Source organism: Leuresthes tenuis, unplaced genomic scaffold (assembly GCF_036924035.1).
Source record: "Leuresthes tenuis unplaced genomic scaffold, fLeuTen1.0.hap1 SCAF_17, whole genome shotgun sequence".
Classification (NCBI taxonomy): domain Eukaryota; kingdom Metazoa; phylum Chordata; class Actinopteri; order Atheriniformes; family Atherinopsidae; genus Leuresthes; species Leuresthes tenuis.
In genome coordinates, this window is record NW_027325371.1 from 20798655 (window position 1) to 20819325 (window position 20671).

General features: G+C 41.0%; 1 protein-coding gene across 1 annotated transcript; it reads left to right on the forward strand.

Moving 5' to 3' along the window:
- The first annotated feature begins 9013 nt into the window (after window positions 1–9013).
- On the forward strand, window positions 9014–19234 carry cnn1b (calponin 1, basic, smooth muscle, b). The gene is made up of 7 exons (XM_072369150.1): window positions 9014–9302; window positions 14234–14355; window positions 14455–14521; window positions 14930–15067; window positions 16697–16813; window positions 16994–17140; window positions 18729–19234. The coding sequence occupies exons 1-7, from the start codon at window positions 9243–9245 to the stop codon at window positions 18972–18974; spliced, it is 897 nt and encodes a 298-aa protein (XP_072225251.1). The 5' UTR covers window positions 9014–9242; the 3' UTR covers window positions 18975–19234.
- The last annotated feature ends 1437 nt before the right edge of the window (window positions 19235–20671 follow it).

The following is a 20671-nucleotide window of genomic DNA, read 5'->3' on the forward strand; positions in this document are numbered from 1 at the left end:
CCTCAGGGGGGGGGGCTTGTCTGAGCATTTCCTTGTGGCTCGGACTGTTGTCGTCTACAATGACCACTACTAATGATCACATAATTGTAGTGCTGAAAGCTGAGACTTACTTGAAAGTTTTGCTCTTCAATAAAGTTGAAGACAAGAAAAATAAATGGTGGGCTCTGTATTTGATTAAAATGGTTAAAAAAAAAAACAATCTGACATTTTTAAGAGACTTACTTTTTTCTTTTTTTTCTTTTTTAGAAGAAGAAGGTGTGCTTAGTTTGAATTTTAATACCAGAAACGTGTTTTAGGATGCAACACAAGACCCGAAACGCTCAAAAACTGCTCCGGTGGAGCGTCTCGCAGCTCGGACTGAAGGTCAAATGGGCATTTCAGAGAGCCCGAGTCTTTCAGTAGTGAAAGTCTGGACGGGCGGGAAGACGCAGCTTCAACAACTTGTCCTACCGTATTTGAATGTGCGAAAATGTACATAAATCAAATCTACACGTAACTGAACACACGGCAGAGATGCTCGGCTTGTAAATTTCATTCATACTTGCACCTGTCAACTTCTTTTCCCTGTGCAGAACTTGCTCATTTCAGCAAGACCACACTAAAGCACATCTCTCATACTGGTGCACTTACTGGTGACTGCGTAGGATAGACCTGTATTACACAGTGTAAGGCAGGCATCCGCATTCTGAACCGACCCAGTCATCCGTCTGCAGCTCGACCCAGGCAACAAAGAGCAGCTACTGGAGGCTGTCACAGCTGCTATGTGTTTGACTTTTCTTTTAAAAATGCATTTGTGAGGGAGGAAGTGATATTTAACAAGTGGAGAAGGCAAAGTACAGGCCGAGACACTCGGACTGAGATGAAAGGGTGAAACGAGGATTGCCTGAAATAGTGATGAAAGAAGGGTATGAAGGAGAGTGGAAAGTAAAAGTTTTGGGGGGGGGGGGGTCTGATTGAAACCATCTCCTGCGTGTGTGTGTGCACCAGCCGGTCAAGGGGCTTGGTCAGAGTCCGTGCCTGAGGAGCTTTACCAAACATGGTCACATAACAGAGACTCAATCAAAGTTTCCTCTTGCTACCACAGCACACATTCACGGCGTAGTCTTTTCTGCCGAGCTCAACATCCTCACCTGCGTGTTTTGTACAGAGGAACACGCCTGTGCGTCACAAAAATACAGCATCTGTCGCTTCAACGTAGAGCACACATTCTGCCGTCGCTGCAAGGTGGCGTTTGCCTCGTGTCGGCGGCCACATTTCAGCTGCATGAACTCGCACAGTATCTCGCACGCAGCACAAGCCAACCGCATATTCGCAGTCGTGAAAAAATAAATAGATTATAGAGATATGTCCGTTTCAAGAGGAATTTATTGAGAAGACTTTTCCCAGACATGGAGAAACAAAAACATATCTGAGACACACACAGGGGGAAAAAAAGAAAGAAAAAGAAATCAACATTCCAGACTTTGCAGGAGCTATAAACAGACCCCATTTTACAAGGGGCTCAAACTCTTGGCAAGAGTTGATAGTATTGACTTTAAAGCCAGCTTGTTAACAGGCGGCACCTAATTGTCAACACATACTTCAGCCACAGGTGTTATGTGACTAAAGAGCCCATGTAGGTTCTGCTTTAATGCACATATATATTTTGTATTAAAATATCCTAAAACCAGAAATGCTAAACCAGATGGTTCTTCTTAAGTGGTCTATGTGGCTCCTCTGTGACCAGGCCAGGGATTAAACCGTCAACTTTGTAACTAGTGGACAGCCCACTCTAACATCTGAGCCATACCTGCTGTGTTATGTAATGCGCTTTTTTTTCTGCTTAAACTTTGATCTAAATCAAACTTCAAAATGTTTGTGAGTCATTCGTGATCAAAATCAGTTGTTTTTTTTGTATTGATTCTAAAAAAAGGTAAGCGGACACACATTTCCCAGGAGACCAGAGGATATCACGTTTTTCTCGACATTTTCCATATCCTGCTGACAGGTTTTCCGTGCGTAACAGCGTGTCATTTTAACTTTCTATGATAACAATCTGGACTCAACAAATGTTTACTTAAATTCCACAAGGGCGCCAAAATTGAAATAAAAGTTGAACTGAAACGCAGTCTACAGCTTTATTGAGGTATTTCTCTAGTTGTTATGGTAAATAGAGTGATAGCCTAAACGCAGGCAGAACTTCAATTAGTATTAATTAGTCGTTATTAACTTAATGGCAGGAGGAAGAAGAAAACAATCAAGGTACACCAAAGTAAAAATGTTCCACAAACACCAAAAACAACCAAACTAAACTCAACAAAAAATTAGGTGTGACAATGATCTGGCAAAGAACAAAGGAAACCGGGAAGTATATATTCAGAAGAAGACAACAGCTGACAAATTTCAGATGTGTGGCAATCAGAGGTTCAGGAAAACAGCTAAACAGAGTGCACAAGAGAAGCAAAGCCCACCGAGCTACAGAGGAATTTTTTTAAACATAAATAATGTTAACTATAATACAGAACATGGAAATGAGGCAAGTACGAGCTAAAAACTGAACAGGAACTTTACAAAAACACTTAAACGTAAGTAATCCAAGTCTAAACTGCCAAAACATCAGAACCCACAATGGTGCTATTACAAGCAAAAAGTAGGGACTGATAAAGGACTCATTACAGCAAAGATTGGAGAATTTCTATTTACTAATGACATTCAAGTGCAGTCCCAGTAAAGCGGCTTATTCTTAAAGATAATTTGTAATGAAAGGCATCTGATAATCACACCTATAGGCTACCTTCTATAATTAATTCACCAGCCCATAAATGGTGAAATGCTTGTTGAGATTACAGTCAGTTTTAAGAACACTATGTGTGTTTTGACAAAATATAGCTGTCATGATATAAATGTCTGCTGAAACAAAAAACTTTGGAAGGAGCGTGACATCAAATTCTATATGTGGGAATTATGAAGCAGTGGTGATGGTGGAAACAAGTTAATGCAGTTGATCTTAGAAAACCCAATGTGGCCTGAAGCTTTGGGTTCCTTGTGAAGTAGACTACACATGGTATTCAACTATGTTGAGAAAGAATCCAAACCACATGGAGCAGAAAAGCTCAGTTCAAAGGGAACAGAGAGCTGTGAGGAACTGGTCATCACTTCACATTAAGTTCAATAGTAACGCTAATCATCGGTCATTGAGACTCATTTGAGTTACAAAGTTGAAACTAAAAAAGACTGTATTTGCTGAGAATGGAATAAAATACAATAATACTTTATTAAATCCCCAAAGGAAAATGATATAGCAACAATCCTCAAATGAAATGATATATTTTTGAAGAGTATGCTATCATTATTTAGGTGATTTAAGAGGGTCTGTTATAGTCCCGAGACTAAGCTAATGTTGTTAGCTAGCATGGCAGTGTAACTTACAGCAAACATTAACGTAAGCTGTCTGTAGTTAAAATTAGTACATCAGCATCAACAAATATTATAGGTTATATATATATATATAGGTTATTGTGTGACCAGGGCGATACATGAAGGGAGAGCTGTCAAAGATTGTTGTCTACGTTGGCTAGGGTTTTCCAGAAAAGGGGAATTTTGTTTGAGGAAGTTCGCTTATGCTAACATCCTCTGACCACGCGGGGAACAGAGAATGGGGGGGTGCTCTGAAATGAAACACACGTTTTAAGATTAACCATCTAAGAATGACACACACACAAAAAAGAAAATTTAATACATTGTACCAAAACAAACTTAATCATTTTACACTTGTTGCTACTATGTTAATATCAAAACAAGTACAAGACTTGAACACTAGATATATGCTTGCCTTGCTCCATTGCTTACCCTTCGTAACAGTTTGGAGAAGAACTTTTATTTTATAGCTTTTTGTCTCATTTTATGTGTGAAGTTGATTTAACAGTTGAAATCATATAGTTGAACACTACAAAAACACTAAAAGAGAAAGTTATCAATTCTCCTGGAATTTGCTAAGACCACACGAATGAAGAGTGGTGGCTCAAGTGCAGAACATGTTACCCTGAGCAATATGTACAAAAAAAAACATTTATTAAAACAAGACAGTGTATAAGACTCTAGAATTTAGATTTGTCGGCTTTGTATTTAAGGAATTGTATTAACTGAGACGTATCGGCTGAAATGAAGATCATAAATGCTAAAAAGACTACAAGGTTGTAGGAGATTTCCATTGTTTAAAGATGATCTTAAAGTGTGTCATGCAGAAGTAAGGCACAAAAGGTAAGACATCGGGTTTGAGTTAATAATGTCGAATGGTAAAACAAAATTGTGTGAAACTGAAGTGATATATTAAAAAAAACTGTAAAAGAACCTGACTGGACCTAGTGACCGCATAGGTCTGAGTGTAGTTTTACTGACCAAATCCAGGTTTGTTTGAAGCTTCCTGTCCTACTGTAGCTTCAGGTTAGAATTATGATGCCATGAACTCAGCCTTCAGAACTCTTCTGAGTTACGTAGGATCATGAGGTCTTCTACCATAAATAGCCAGAGTGGAGTGAGGAGAGGGGCTGGTGGGTGGAGGGACAAATGGCTCACGGCAGTTTCTCAAACTGCACAAATCTCCTCCTCTCCCCTTCATTCTTGTGTTTTTGTCCTTAAAATTGTCTGCAAGCATGTATTATATTCATGAAGCATGTTACATGTTTGTCTCATTGCGTGTCTGTTTACTTTAAAATGCGCTCTCTGAAATGAGTCATGCGCTCAGTATGCCTCAACCCCAGCAGAAACTGTGCTGTAAATCAATGTACACTTAAAATGCTGCTATGTTTGGAGTGATGGATTGCATAGGATTTAGACACTTGAATGAAAGTTTTTCAAAGGACATTTGCATGAAACACGGTCATCTAGAATAGTCAAAATATTCTAAATGCAAAGGTCCTTATTGCTAAATTTCTCCCCAGAGTTGATCAAACCTTGACATATTTATTTTAATTATTTCTTTACTCATCTGCTATCATCTGGATGACATTTTGTAGCACAATAAAATTGCCCTGACGTGGTCCATTTAGCCCAAGTGTGAGATGAGCGTGGAGCCAACGTAAACAGTAATGTCCACCATGCAGTAAATGTCTGAGTGTAGTCTGTTATTTTTAGTGTGAGGGATTCCTCCTTCGAAAGATATTACATCTCAAGTCCAGTCAGCTTAGGCCCTTCCCTTCTCTCATATTGCCCAAATAAAGTGTCCAAATTCCATGTGTGTGCTTCTTCCCTCAGTGAGATGTTTACAAGACCCTTGCTTGGTTCGTGTATGTCTGCCTGCGTGAGTATGTGTGTGTGGAAGAGAGAGAGAGAGAGAGGGGGGGGGGGGTGCAAACATGCATAAATGAGTATGTCTCCAGGAGTGCAAAACTAATGCAGAATTCTTTACACCTGTAGGCTGTTTTTGATGATCAGCTGAGTTTTTTGTTTTTTTTTGGTGACTCACTGTAATCCGGTTTCACCTCAGAAATGACAAAAATAAAACTTTTACCGTGATGGAATAGAAGTCTGGGTTTGTCCAGTTTATAATATTCTTAATGAAATAGTAAGATATCTTACTTTCAACGTTTGATATGTTTTCAATGTTGTGTTTTCTATGAAATATTAGTTTCTGAGTTTTACAAATCATTGCATTTTGTTTTTATTGACATTTTACACATCATTCCAACTGGAGTTTGCATGTTCTCCCCGTGTGTGCGTGCGTTCTCTCCGGGTACTCCGGCTTCCTCCCGTGGTTTTTTGTCTCTGTGTGGCCCTGTGATGGACTGGCGACCTGTCCAGAGTGTACCCCGCCTCTCGCCCAATGACAGCTGGATTAGGTTCCAGCCCCCCCGCGACATATAGAAAATCGATGGATGGACAACACTCCAAGCTTTTTGTAAGTGAGGTTTTAAACTGCTGACATTGTCAGCACACCAACTGACATTTCACCTCTTATCAGCTCTCACTTATCAGCTGTCTCAGTGCCGATACAGTTTAGGATACAGTCTAACATCACAACCTCAGTGACTGTCAGGATCTTGGACCCTACTGGGATATTTGAAGTTAAACCTCTCTGTAACTGCCTTACAGGCTTATGTTTTTATCATATCTCTCAAATCTATTACTGGACAAACCCTAGAAACTTTACTATTTAGACTTTCTACTTTCCCTTTTATTACTTTTGTCTTTCATCGTATAAGCTCTCTCATGAATTTTATGGTGGAATGAGTGTTAATCAGGTGCTGAACTCCTGAAACTGAAAAGAACTTGCATGCACTACGATTCTGCAGAGAATCATATTGCATGTAATGTGTCATTTTGTTCTGCAGTCACCTAGCATTTGTTACTCCTTGAGTACCAGTGACACATCATCGCTGCAGTATGCCGCATTGTGAAAAGAACTCGATTGTTGTGGTTAGTGAAAGCCCATCATGCTGACTTGTACTGCCGGAATGAACTGTAGCTGTGTGCATACAAATCCACCACCGGCTGACTGGAGCCTGCTGCATTGCTGCAGAGTAACAGCGGACGTCCAGTTATCATTTCCACTCATTCATTATGCATCCCCCAACATTGCAGCTAGATATGTCAAACTGTAACAGTTTTCACTGTCCCTTCCTCTTTCATCCACCTACATGCTTTCCAGAATGTTCCCCTTTGGCTATAATATCATGCCTGCTGTGACAGAGAAACAAAGAGCAGAAGATGAATCATGCTGTCCAGGAAGCAGCCTCTGCAACCCCCCCCCGACACACACACACACAATCTATTCTAGACAGCCCCCCGAACCCGTTACATTCCTTTACTTGTCATAAGATTGAATGTGGAGGAAAAGACGAGAAACATGCTGTGGTAAAAGAGGAAAACCACCTCACTGCTCCCAGAGTGACGTCAGGCATTCTACAGTAGCTTCCATGCACAGTCAAACACATGTGAGACACGCTGCCATCAGTCCCACAGCTGTGTGGGTGTATGTTACACTATGCAGTTTGAATATAACTGAGCACGATTTTCAAAGCTTATCGTCCATGTTGCCATGACAACAAAAATCAAAACAATCAAATGACAAACGCTTTGGAACAGCTACCAAAAGCTACTCTTTCTTTTAGCTTGATTTAGCCTTTGAAGTGCTCGGAAGAGTGGAAGCTAACAATCATCAATTCTGATGTAGTCAGGTAGCTCTGGTCAAATTTATACCTATGTAATTTGAAGCAACTTTGCTCAGGATTGGTTCACAAATTTTTAAGGAGGCTATGTCGCCATAGACTTAAACAGGTTTTATTCTTTTTAATTAAGTCATGCGGTACAAAATCCTCAATTTTCATTCTTTAGGTGTCAAGACTTATACAATTTTAGTGCCATTTAAGTTAAAAAGGATCAGCTCAGTAAGAAAACACTTTGGGCATACAGTAATAATTCATTACAGTAAAGATAAGACTTGTTATGTATTATTATATGTATTTTTGTATGCTATAACACCTTGGATGGCTTGTTAGTTGTGAGCCTCACATATTTCTATTTTCTCTGTCTGAACTGAACTCTTTTAACAACTATTCCTAAAAAATGTTGCACATAAGGACCTATCGATCTAAGTGCTACCTGACCAAGCTAGCTAATATAAGCTGAATGATACAAGCTAATAACAAAGCATTCTTTCTGTTTTGTGCATACAAATACCTGAGTAATGTGTTCACTGACAGCTTTTGGACAGCATGTGCATGACGGATTTAAAGAAACATAAACTGACAAACAAACATCATTTCATATCTTCTGTTGTGGAAAGCGCAATCTGCTTTGCAGCCATCTGTTGGAGCAGCAGTATCGGAGCCAGTGACTCAAAGAAACTCATCAAACTGATAAAGAAGGCCGGCTACATGCTGGGGATTGCCCTGGAGCCTCTGCAGCTGACTGCGCAAAAAAAAAAAAACGCTGCACAGGTTGATGGACATAATGGACAATACTGCTCATCCTCTCCACAATGCAGTGACGAAACAAGGGAGTGTGCTCAGTCAGAGGCTGCAACAAAAAACGGTACAGGAAGTCATTTCTGGCTGCAACAATAACCATACACATTGACTACTCATGATGAATTGGTGGGGGGAATAAAAATTCTACAACATTTGAATTTCCCTTTTTTTATTCATACTAATAAACTGTTTATTACTCCAGCTATCATCACTTTTTATGTCTCATGCTGCCAAATTGGATTTTGAGGTGGAAGCTGGTGGGGTTACTCCAACTTTCTGAGGTGGAAATCCAACTTGTTCCAGTTGAGTTTTGCTGCCATGGAAACCTCTGATTTCTGTTCAAATGTAACACACTTTAAGCCAAACTAGACTAAGTCTACCAAACTAGGCTCTGTCTTTGTGTTGAATGCTAGTTAGCATATGCTAACATGTAAAAGGCTTTACTGTGTACATGATCAGCCTAAATGTAATCTATAAAACTTTGCTTTCTTTGTCAATGTTACATTTCAGAGTTCATCACAAGGATTTGCTTAGCTGCCAACACTTTGAGTTTTGTTTTAAAAGCTGATGATTAGCTAAGTAACTAACTAGCAATAGTTAGTAGTAGTGTATATGCATATCAACATAGATTATCATAAGCACCAGAGCTACTGCTGTTTATGTCAAAATTGTTAGTATATTCTTTCCAAAAATAGGACGGTAATATTTCTGTTATACTGAAAATAAATTTCTCTCGAGTTCATTCATTTGATGAATATTTGGTGATTCACAGGACAGATTGGACTACAATATGAAGCCAAACAATCATTTGTCAGTGCTCATATAAAGCATGTGAAAACTATTACTAATAACAGAACAACGGCTGAACATGACAGTGACATAACTTCAGCAAATCACATCTTTACACAAACCAGAATCATCCCTGCCTGGACTGAAGGTGGAAAAAGTGACACAGATTAAATCTTAATGCCCGAACGGTGACATCACTCCCCCAGATGAGGACGCTATATCCGGATTGGTCGACAGCCTCGTCCAATCAGAGAGCACACACATGGGAAGAGTTTAAAAAGATTCAGAAAAGTGTTGGAAAATTGTCCGAAACCCTCACCAGCTGGCCCGAGCACGACTGCGACTAATTACACAGGCTGTATATTTAAAGAGAAAAATAAAATATCGACGGAATTTCTGGGGACTTTCTATCTGCGTTTCCCCTACCTCGGAAAGAGTGCTGCAACCTGCTTCTCCGTTTTCAAAGCTCTCTCCCAGCTCCTCTGTAAATAGACCCAAAAAAACAGAATGACAACACATTTCAGGAGCGGCCCAGCCTTTGGACTTTCTGCCGAGGTTAAGAGCAAGGTACGTTCTCATTCATCATGTCGTTAAGAAGCGTTACAGCATGTAGACACGCTGCAGTTGCAGTATTGACTCCTCAGGTGGAGTCAGGGGCCCATCAAGGGTCAGTAACGAATACTGTATAAACACCTCAAATGTGGCTGCTTCGAATATTTTGGGAACTTATGGGAACGGAGTCCTGCACAGTGGGTGTACTGTTGTTGTTCTGATATACTGAAGCCCTCATCAAACAGCTGCAAAGAAACTCTTAAAGCAGCCTTTGTGCTACAGCAGCATGATGCATTAGCTGCGATGAAGTCTCATTCCAGCTCAGGTGACACTCTCCTGTCTTTTGGTAACAGATCACACGGTGAAGGAGGTGATTGTATTGGAGCTGAAAGTAGGCCTTAGTAGCCAAATTATTCATGCGATTATAGAAGGGTCAGGGCTTTTGGTCCGTGGGAGTGCAGCACGAGGAGGTGTTGGTGTTCTGCTGCTGGCTCATTCATTTCCATGGAAAAATTCAACCAACCAAACGTGGAACAGATGGATGATTATTGGGGATGAGTGTGGTCCAAGTTCTGTCAGTTATTGTATAAATTGTTATTGTATAGTAAAGTTATTGTTATAAGGTTATTGTATAAATGCATCAGATGTCTCTTAATAGTTGTCTGCAAAGCAGCTGGTGCTAACTAACAGTAGTGGAAGAATTGCAAGCAACATAAAATGAAAACGGCGATGGAAAGTAGGGCAAATTTGGACTTTTATTCTTAAGTAAAGATGCTTGATTCTAAATGGGGTTGGACCCAGCGAAACATAAAACCTGCACTGTGACATATCCCAGCATCAAACTATCAGATAGCTGTGTATTGTTCAAACTGTTCTCATGCGTTTCACTGTCTCTGTGTGGATGAGTCAGAGCTGCTGACAGTCTGTGTTCAGGATGAAAAAGGTCAGCTCGTGACTTTTCCAGCATGCAGATCATCATCATCATTGTCCTGGAGGGATGAGACCTCTCCTCTGAACAGTTCCATCTCTCAGCAGTGCTTTAATTTCACTCCGCTGCTCTCTGTGAAGCTCACATTCCTTTCATTACTTCTATTCAACAGTCAGCAGGGTGTTGCTTTGCTACCGTCACCGAGCCGAACAAGTAGAGCAAGTGGAAGTTTAGGAGTTAAACAGAGGGGGAAATTGAATTTTCATTTGAGCCGATGGGCATGATGGGCGATCCCGGGATGGGTCGTTCCAGAGGGATGACATCAGCGAGGAGCAGGGATGCAGCACAAAGATCGACAGGTACATCTGCTGGCCTTTTAAGGAGTGGCCTGGAACAAGAGAAAGTGTCTTCATTCTAAACAGTTTACATGGGAGTCAAGAATGATAAAACACTGTCTTGACAGAACACAGGAGGACGGGAGATGAGGCAGAGATGAGGCAGACCGAGAAGTAAAAATATATATCAATGAAAGTATTTCTTTGTGTACGTACATAATTCCACTCATCAGATAAAAAATACATTTAAAAAAACAGATGGAAAATATTCACACTCGTTCTGTTTGTGGTTCGCTTTTTAGATAATCTCTCTCTTGCAAACTTAACTCAGCATTCAGAATATATCACTTGCATCAGCTCACAGAGTGACATTTGCCTTACTTGGTCTGGTACGGGCAGAGCAGGTAGCTCACGGGGGCCAGTGTCAGTGACCTCTACGTTCCAGTGATACACGGTGTGCTTCCGTTCGGTGAGGTTACATTTAAAATGCATTTGTCGGCTCATTTTATGGATTGGTTGTGATCTGCAAAGAGAGGACATGATGAATGCTGCATTCTGAAATATAATCTTTTCTTTTTCTCCACATAATTTGGTTATTCATGAGGGTCCGTGTGATTGACATGTTTGAAGAGATATTGACACACACACACACACACACACACATATTAATGATGAATAAAAACCAGAATCTCACAGCGACTTACCAGATAGAGTTCGTCTTCAAGTTTTCGGAGCATTCCCAAGGTCACGAATGTCTGGGAAAGCAAGAAATGACCTCCAAAATCCAAACATGAGACATGCAGACGTGCTCACTAAGGCTCACTTTCCGGTTGAGAGGACTCAAGCTCCAACTAATTTTCTGTTTTTATTTGACCCAATAAATCAAGCATCAACACTAAATCTGTAAACCTTTGTTCTTGTGAGTAATTAGATTTTTTTTTAAAAAAGGAACCCACAGCAACAAAGGATACATTATTTATATATTAGAGTATTTTTCTATAAGATAATATTGTTACAGTATCATAATAAATGATTGCTTTATATACAGTACATAGAATAAAAAGAATGAGTTCAAAGTGTAACTTTAAATGAAATGGTCATTAATAGGGTTATTACCGGTTATTATTACAGCGGAGCTGAGGCGGCCTCTGACTGAAGGTGCACTGTTGTTTGATCTCTCGCTTTGTGTAAAGGGTGTGATGTGTTGTCCACTCCACAATGTAGAACTATTAACCTAATTTGGAAGCCATTGCGGTTTTTCTGGCCCGTCTGTGTGTGAAGTCGGTCACACTAGCTCCATTTTTTCCATCTACAACAACTGAGAGCCTGATGATGTTTTAGCCAATAATCCTTTGAACATGTAGGTTTTATTTTTGAGTCATGCTGAAGTATTTTAAACATATTGGAGAAAAGAAAAACTGTGCTCAAACAAATAAAAAGTTGGGGCCAGAAGCAGTGACATGTACCATAGCTGAGTTCAGTAGACTCCGGAGTTTTATGGCCAGCCTTACTTGGTCTGGTATGACCAGTAGTTTATGGTGGCTATTTTGAGTGAATACTGGCAAACTTCAGACTAATGTACTGATAGAGTCAAATATTTATCTTTTACTTTTTTAAAATCGGTTTTACCAGTCTGAGCCACACTGTTGTTAAATAATAAATGATTTGAGCAATTGTTTCACAACTGGTTTTGGTTGTGGTTTGAAACCCGACGTAAACAACATGTCTGTGAGTCAGTTGTTATATTCGGAGGCTGCTGTAGTTTTTTTTATTTTTCTTAGATGTTTTGAGTCAAAGTGATGTTGCTCTTATATTCATGCTCTATTTGTCTGTGTGCTTTACGTGTTAAAAAAAATAATAAAATGCTTTCCACAGCACAGAAAACAACAGGTCCGTGTCCCTGAGCTCTGCAAGAAACAACACATCTGATTAAAACTCTGTGAAACCACCTCATGGAAGCAGGACCCATTGATCTTGGCCTGCCTTTATCAGCGGTGGGCTGTCTGAATAGTCAGCTCGCTTTAAAAGGGCAGATTCTGGAAAGCCCACAGGGAGAGGGGAAGAAGAGAGTGAGAGAGAGAAATATGAGCTGAGCCAATAGGAGAAGGGCAGCGAGAAAGTCAGAGGGAGGAGTATTTAAGAAAGCGGTTTCTCCCAAGTTTGGTGTGATGGACTGGAAGCCACTCTATCCTTGCTCTTTTGAAAGATTTGTTTGTGTTGGCTGCTGATCCCAGACTGGGAAGACTTATCTGCATAACATTCAGGAAAAGGGGATGAGAACGTGCAGGAGTGTGTGTTTGCGGGCGGGGAGGCGGGTGGGGGTGCAGCCTTAAACCCCATGCCAGAATTCAAAGTATTAGGGCAGCGTGTTTGTGCCAGTAAGGAAATGCATGGAGAGAAGAGAGGGAGGCTGGTGTGGTTCTGCATGCAGGAATGTCCACAGGCCTTTTTCATTTTTCTGCCTCTTCTGTTTATACTCCTCATCTTAAAGTGCTTTTTATTACACAGTAAGACTCTCAGTTATGGTGTGCTATCCTTTATGAGAAAAGATGAAACCAAAGTTATTTGAAAGACAGAATGCTGTATCGCAGAACAAAAGCAGATACTTGTGTTTGTGTAAGATTTAAGACTGACCCCATCGTCCATGCCTTTGTTCTATTTCATATGTTTTTCCCAAATGTATGCCACTGATATTCGAAAAGATAATATGTAGGTTATTAGTTCCCTGGGAAGAGAAGGAGGGAAGGAGGTTTAATTTTCACTTAGAAAAGTAAAAACATAGATGGAAGTTTGGAACATATGCATGTTGATTATTGCAGAGAAATTCATGATATGATGACATTTTGATTGGAATCTAACTTGTTTCTTTTTTCTCTTTTTTTTTTCTTTTCTTGAATATCCAAAAATATCAATCTGTGTATTCTGTACATTTGCCTCTGCTATCAGAGAAGGCAGCTTCACTTAAGCAGATGCAGTCAAAATCCCAGCACTTTCAAAAGAACTGCGGCCAAACGACTGATCTTTAAGGGCTTTTCTTCAGTCACAGTTCGTCAAAGTTTGGTTGTTTATTTGGGAATTTGGCTGCATTAAGAAAAAGTATATGTTAACGCAGAGAGGACTTTGGCTACATTAAATTAGAAAATACTTGGCAATACTGGTTTAAAGACAATGTGTTTGATATGTTGTCAGAGAGTACAACTTAGACGCAGTTTTCTACCCAAGCATGCTAACTATGCTAGTAGAGTTTTATTGTAGCAGAAAATATCCATAAATTGTATCTCAACTTAATTGCCAGGTAGAATATTTTTACTAAGCAGTCTGCCATACATGAGTTGGCTACGAAAGATAGCTACATACTGTTAGATAGCCAACTCGCTTGGCCAATATGCATCAGTTAGCTTAGAAAGTTAGCTACATGGTGTTATGTTAGCTACATGACAAAATTGAATGATTGTGTCATAGTTCAATTGTCCATTTTGGCCCTTTTGTTGCCCTCCCCCAGACCCAAACTGCAAAGAGAGGGAAAAAAATTACATTTTCAGATTTAACACTGCAATATTCAAGTTTGAACGAGGAACTACTGTTGATAACAAAGCCTTAAAGTGCTTAAAGAGGGGACGATATTATTTTAAATGCTAATACTAATAATGTAGCTGTGTCTTTCTTTTATCTGTGCTCCTCAGCTGGCCGGCAAGTATGACCCACATAAGGAAGAGGAGCTGAGGCTGTGGATTGAGGATGTGACTGGCAAAAGAATTGGGGAAAACTTCATGGAGAGTCTGAAGGACGGAGTCCTGTTATGCGAGTGAGTGGATAGCCACTGGTTCTCACAGCTCATTATCACTCATTATCAGAAATCCACTAGCAAACTGATGCTCGAAAATCTCTCTGTCTGTCTTTGTAGACTCATTAATGTCCTCCAGCCAGGTTCGGTGAGGAAGGTCAACTGCTCCAGTCAAAACTGGCACAAGGTAACGCGCTAGCTCCAACTACAGCATTAGCACTCCCAACAAAGAGTTCTATTTGCATTCCATAAAACACCTGAGGCCATATCTTTGTCTACATTTTACAGGAGTGACAAAACCCCCAAACAAACGAAGCTCCTATGGGTTGATTAATGCACCCTTCAAAAAGGAATTTACGCTGTCAGAGTCATAAACTTTAAGGACAATGCATAGATGGATGGGAAAAAGTCCTGTGACTCTGATCAGCTGTGATTTATCATGGCTGTATTTTCCCAAAGTATAACCTGTTGTGTTAAAACAACATGCATAACAGACTGTAAAACTGTATTCATGGTGACGCCTGAAGAAATGACTTCATCTATGCCTCTTCTCGACTAATTCCACTTTTTTCATCCTGCCGTCTGTCTTCCGCAGATGGAAAACATAGGGAATTTTGTCCGTGCCATCACAGAGTACGGTCTGAAGCCACATGACCTCTTTGAGGCCAACGATCTGTTTGAGAACGTCAACCACACTCAGGTCCAGTCCACACTCATTGCTCTGGCTGGAATGGTGAGAACAGCTTTGCAGACACACACTTTACTCTGCTGACATCAACAGAAAAACAAATGACAGTTTGTGTACACTTTTCATTGCAACATTCACTGTTAAGGCTAAGGTTTTGCGTGTCCATACATATTGGATCAGATTAAAATCAGATAAATACAACCTCAGAGAAACAAGACACGACACATTCCCCTTACATTATTCACTGAACAAAAACTAAGCAAAAATACAGAAAAACTGTGTGGAAAACTAAGTACACCCCATGATTCAGTGGTTTGTAGAACAACCTTTGGCATCAATAACTTGAAGTAATCATTTTCTGTATGATGTGTATCAGTCTCTCACATCATTGTGGAAGAATTTTGCTCCACTCTTCTTTACAGTGTTGTTTCACTTCATTGAGGTTGGCAGCAGCTGTTTCTGCACAGCTCTCTTAAGGTTCCACCACAGCATTTCAACCAGGTTGAGGGCTGGACTTTGACAGGACCTTTGCAACACCTTGATTCTTTTCTTTTTCACACATTCTTTTGTAGGTTTGCTGCTGTGTTTGGGATCATTGTCCTGTTGATGAGCCAGTTTCAGCCGAGCTTTAGCTGTCAGACAGATGGCTTCACATTAGACTCCAGAACACTCTGGTATACAGAGGAGTTCATGGTGGACTCAATGACTGCAAGGTGCCCAGATCCTGTGTCTGAAAAACAAGCCCAAATCATCAGCCCTCCACCACCGTGCTTGGCAGCTGGTATGAGGTGTTTGTGCTGATATGCTGTGTTTGGTTTCCTCCAAACGTGCTGCTGTGCATTATGACCAAACAACTCCACGTTGGTCTGGTCTGTCCAAAGGACATTGTTCCAGAAGTCTTGTGGTTTGTTCAGATGCAGCTTTACAAACCTAAGCTGTGCTGCCATGTTCTTTTTAGAGAGAAGAGGCTTTCTCCGGCAACCCTTCCAAACAAGCCATACTTTCCAGTCTCTTTCTAACTGTGCTGTCATGAACTTTAATATTTAACATGCTAACTGAGGCCTGCAGAGTCTGACCTTGGGGTGAACTTGCTGGGACGTCCACTCCTGGGAAGACTGACGGCTATCTTGAATGTTTTCCACTTGTGAATAATCTTTCTCTCTGTATAATGATGGATTCCACACAGTTTGAAAATGGCCTTATAACCCTTCCCAGATTGATGGGCTTCTCTAAGAACATTGCTGATGTCTTTCCTCCTTGGCATTGTGTTAAAACACACACGAATGCTCCAGAGCAGCAAATTGACCAAACGTCTGCATTTATGGAGGCGCTCACACCTGCTGATGATCAGTTAATCAAGTCTATTTCATTAGCAGCACCTGGCTGCTACTTACCCTCATAATTCCTGTGGAAGCAGCAAGGGTGGACCTGGGAGTTTTCCCATACTGTTTCTGCTTTGTTGAATAAACAACAGTGTAATATATCTGTTATTGTATTAAACAGATTTTAAAACCTGCTAAGGACCAGATATTCTTTCTATTAATTGATTGTTTTTTGACACAACTGTACCTGTGTGGATGAGGACTACAGAATCGCAGGGCTATATTAAAAATAATTTGGATGTAAAAAAAAAACCTCACACATTTTCCTTGGCCTCTGCTCCTTTTTCCTCAGGCCAAGTCTAAAGGTTTCCGCTCTAAGTATGATTTAGGGGTGAAGTATGCTGAGAAACAGCAGCGACACTTCGCTCCCGAGAAGCTCAGGGAGGGACGGAACATCATCGGCTTGCAGGTTAGAAGACCTGCAATGTATCACTCTGTGGTCAGACTTCACATTGAATTGTGGATTGGCTGCTCTGATTTCTCAGATGTGAGCTAGGAACAATGTAGTAATGGCTAGATTGTACATTTTTCTGTCACCATAGATTTAAACGTGGAAAATTCATCTCCTTCCATTTTGTTCCGTCTTTAGATGGGCACCAATAAGCTTGCCAGCCAAAAGGGCATGACCTCTTACGGGACACGTCGCCATCTGTACGACGCCAAGATAGGCATGGACAACCCAATGGACCAATCGACCATCAGCCTACAGATGGGCACAAACAAGGGAGCCAGCCAGGTGGAGAGCGTTCTTATTTTAATCCTCATGCCTTTTACACTGTGACACAAAGAAGATTCTGGATATTAGATGGACAGTTTTACTACTACTTCTTTTTTTTTTTAATTGCAACCTTTTTTTCAAAGAAGTAAGGATGTAATGAGAACATTTAAATACAATCCACTTATCTGCAGGATAACCATCTACATTTATTTCAAAATGGAACAAGGAAAATGTGAGAAGTCTAAACAGTTCAGAACTGTTTTGCTTGATTATTAGCTTATATTCTGGTTCTCTCTGATGGGTCAAACGTAAATGGCGTCCTTCTCAGTGAAGCTGGACGTGCAGGTTGCCCGTGTCATGTGCACCAACCTTCTGATGCTGGCCTTTCAACTGCGTGTTGATAACAGACCTCATGGTCCCGCTCCTCCTCAGCCTCGAGGCTGCAGCACAAATGTTTCCCCAAAATAATTCAGAATCCACCAGACTTCTTTTCCCCTTGGGATGGCAGTTTGTGTAGCATTTGTGAACACGTTGATGAACTGTGTTCACTGACATTGGTTTTCCAAAGAGTTCCTGAGTCCATGAATCATATCTGTTTTTAATGCAGCGCTGAGCTGACCGAGGGCCTGAAAATACAGGTTTTAGCTGTGTACCTTCAAATTTGATTAAATCCCCACATTCTTGGCAATTCTACAATAATTATTTTTTCAAATTGTTCAGCTGCTCACGAATTCCTTCACAGTGGTTACATTTATAAGCCCGACACTAATCCAACTGAGATCCGACTCTGACTCTGACTATGACTCTGCCATGTAAACAGCATTTTCTGAGCAATAAACACATGAAGCTGTGTGTTGTGTGCTGCTCTCACACGCATTGTATGGACATGTAGACGCCCCAATGACACGATGACATCCCATCTATTGTCGAGGCGTCTTTCGACCCACACGTCTGCTTTCCAACACATGGCTCTAATCTCCGATGTTGCCAGGTCTGCTTAGTATGTGCTACATTTCTTCTTTCCAAGCAGACTGTCAGTTGTTTTTCATAGGTCAGGTTGCTTGTTTCAGTCCCAAGATCTGGTAAAAAGAAGAAACCCCCAGTAGAGTAATACTCCATCTTTCTAAGGATGTGGTCACAATTACCACTTTGCAGTTGTGTTGGGGAGGTGCAAAGTGGGCTTAAGTCATTAATCGGCCTGTGTTCCATTTCTTGTTTCAACATTTTAGGTTTTCTTTGCACTTTTTTTTTTCAGTCAAATATAACATTGTTTTCACATGGTTTTTTCACTGTGCTGATATATAGAGACATGGGTATTGTTTAAAATGTTTCCATCGTTTTCTAGTGGGAGATAAATGGCCGACTCAGGTCAACATCCACCCTTTAAATATCTAATAATGTCAGATGAATCTGCAGCATGTTCGGTGGTGTGAACGAGGCGTGCTGTCAGGCTAAAATGTATCGCTCTGGCAAGTTGTTCATTTCGTCCAAGCAGGCTCATGTCGTATGTTCAAATGACCAAACCACAGTGCTCATTTTGAACACTTTTTCATAGACCTATACCATGTCTACCACCTATTAAAACAACTTGCTCCCTGTCCCTCAGGCCGGCATGACGGCGCCAGGAACTAGGAGGCACATCTTTGACAAGAACCTGGGGCTGGAGACCTGTGACACCACCACCATCTCTCTTCAGATGGGCACCAACAAAGTGGCCTCCCAGCAGGGCATGACCACCTACGGCCTCCCCCGCCAGGTCTTCGACAACAAATACTGCATCAACCCCACTGAGGCCTGCTTTGACAATGGGAACGAGGTGGAGTTTGACGGCTACAACCAGTATTCTGACTAAAGAAAGAAAGAAATTTTACAAAAGTAGAAAGAAAGAGGAAAAAAAAACACAAAAAAAACCCACGGACAGCTTTACACCCCCATCCCTCCCCTTTGCTTTAACTCCAGACGACCAGCCACAGCCGTCTTTGTGACGAGGAGACCCTTCCAGACTGTTATTTAATTCTGACTGACATCTGTGTCGTCTTCATTCCCCTTCTTTTCTGAACATGTTTTTACTCTTAGGAATTTACTGTTTGCCTTTCCATTAGCAAAGAAGAAGTTGTGTTTACACAGACCTTATGTTTGGGGGGGAAAATGTCGTGCTGTGGCCAACTTCTGTCGCCTCTGTTAATGTTTTTACTGCTAGAAGATACCCACACAGTGCTCAGAGGTTGCTATTTATATATATATTTTTTTTTCCGACAGCTTTTTATACTTGTAATTAGAGGGTTTTTTTGCTCTTCATCCCTCTAACCTCCTTGCCCTTCTGAAGCAGCGTGAACACTGAGGCAGAAGCTGAAAGATCCTCGAGAGGAAGCGCGTGACCGTGTTGGTGCTGTTGAACTTTGGCCCAGTTGGAACGCAGCCCGCGTCCACATTAGAGCTCTGCGGGCTCGAGGATTTTGGGAAGACACGGACTGATCAGAGCGCAGGAGGACTTGTAGCTATGTGCGGACATTTGCTTCGTTTGATGAGCACCTGCACTGCCGGTTATAAATGACCGTCTTTTTTCTTTTGCATTTGTGTTTTTTTGCCATTTCACAGCACTGATTGACATGGTTTGTTTGGAGCGTACGAGTCTTTGGTTTGTGGGAAAGTATTTTCCAACTGTAGGTTTGCGTGACGTACAGTTCGCTGCTTTTATAAAGGAGCAAATGTAGGTGTAGTGGTACCCAGCTTAGTTAGAGGTCCGTATAAACGTTTTTAATCCGTAGTTTCTGAACTGAGAGTTTTAATCTTTTTGGCAACAGTTTCTTCTCGCCTCAGTGGACTTTGGCTTTATGGTTGTTGCTCTTTTGCACTTTACCTGGCTTCACCTTGTGACTTTTTTTTTTTTTTATTTGGACGCCACTTATACTTCTACTGTACTAAAATTTGATATTTGATTTAATACTGTTTTTATTTGTTAGTTAGTGGACTAGAACATGAATAAAATGTAACACTTCGGTGACCACTTTGCAAAAGCAGGATTCTTAAGGCCAGTTTGTGGTAGCTGCACCCGTGTAGGATAACGACTGGGAGTCAACTGGGACTCGGCATCGCCATCTTTTGGGTGTGCTGTACCAAACCTCTCCAACCCTGTGCATGTTCTCAGTTTACATTGTTGCAGGACTGTGGATAACACTAACTCCCCTGCAAAGATTTTCCTCAGAACAAACACCCGTGTTGCTCTTCCGAAGCCGTCTCTTCATTCTGTATTTCTGTAATGAGAGGTTGATAGTAGCCAACTATATGCTAGAAATATTTGGGTAGTACGCAGGCAGCTGCAGAGGGACCTGGTGGACCCTCACAAAATGGTGCACATGACCAAATTAAATTAAACGGGCCTCACGTGCAGCAAGAAACCATAAATTGGCTTGAAAAGAGAGACTTCTACACTGTGGCATTGCTCCTTAAATGTCAGAGTGAGTAAGGTGAATCATGCCAAATATGGATAAATGTCATTTAAAAATGACTACATCATACTGTACACCCACCGACTGTCATGTTATCCTC

Coding starts and splice junctions, on each gene's coding strand:
- cnn1b (XM_072369150.1), top strand. CDS start 9,243: ATGACAACACATTTCAGGAGCGGCCCAGCCTTTGGACTTTCTGCCGAG. Junction 14,356..14,454: donor GACGGAGTCCTGTTATGCGA/GTGAGTGGATAG, acceptor CTGTCTTTGTAG/ACTCATTAATGTCCTCCAGC. Junction 17,141..18,728: donor CAAACAAGGGAGCCAGCCAG/GTGGAGAGCGTT, acceptor CCTGTCCCTCAG/GCCGGCATGACGGCGCCAGG.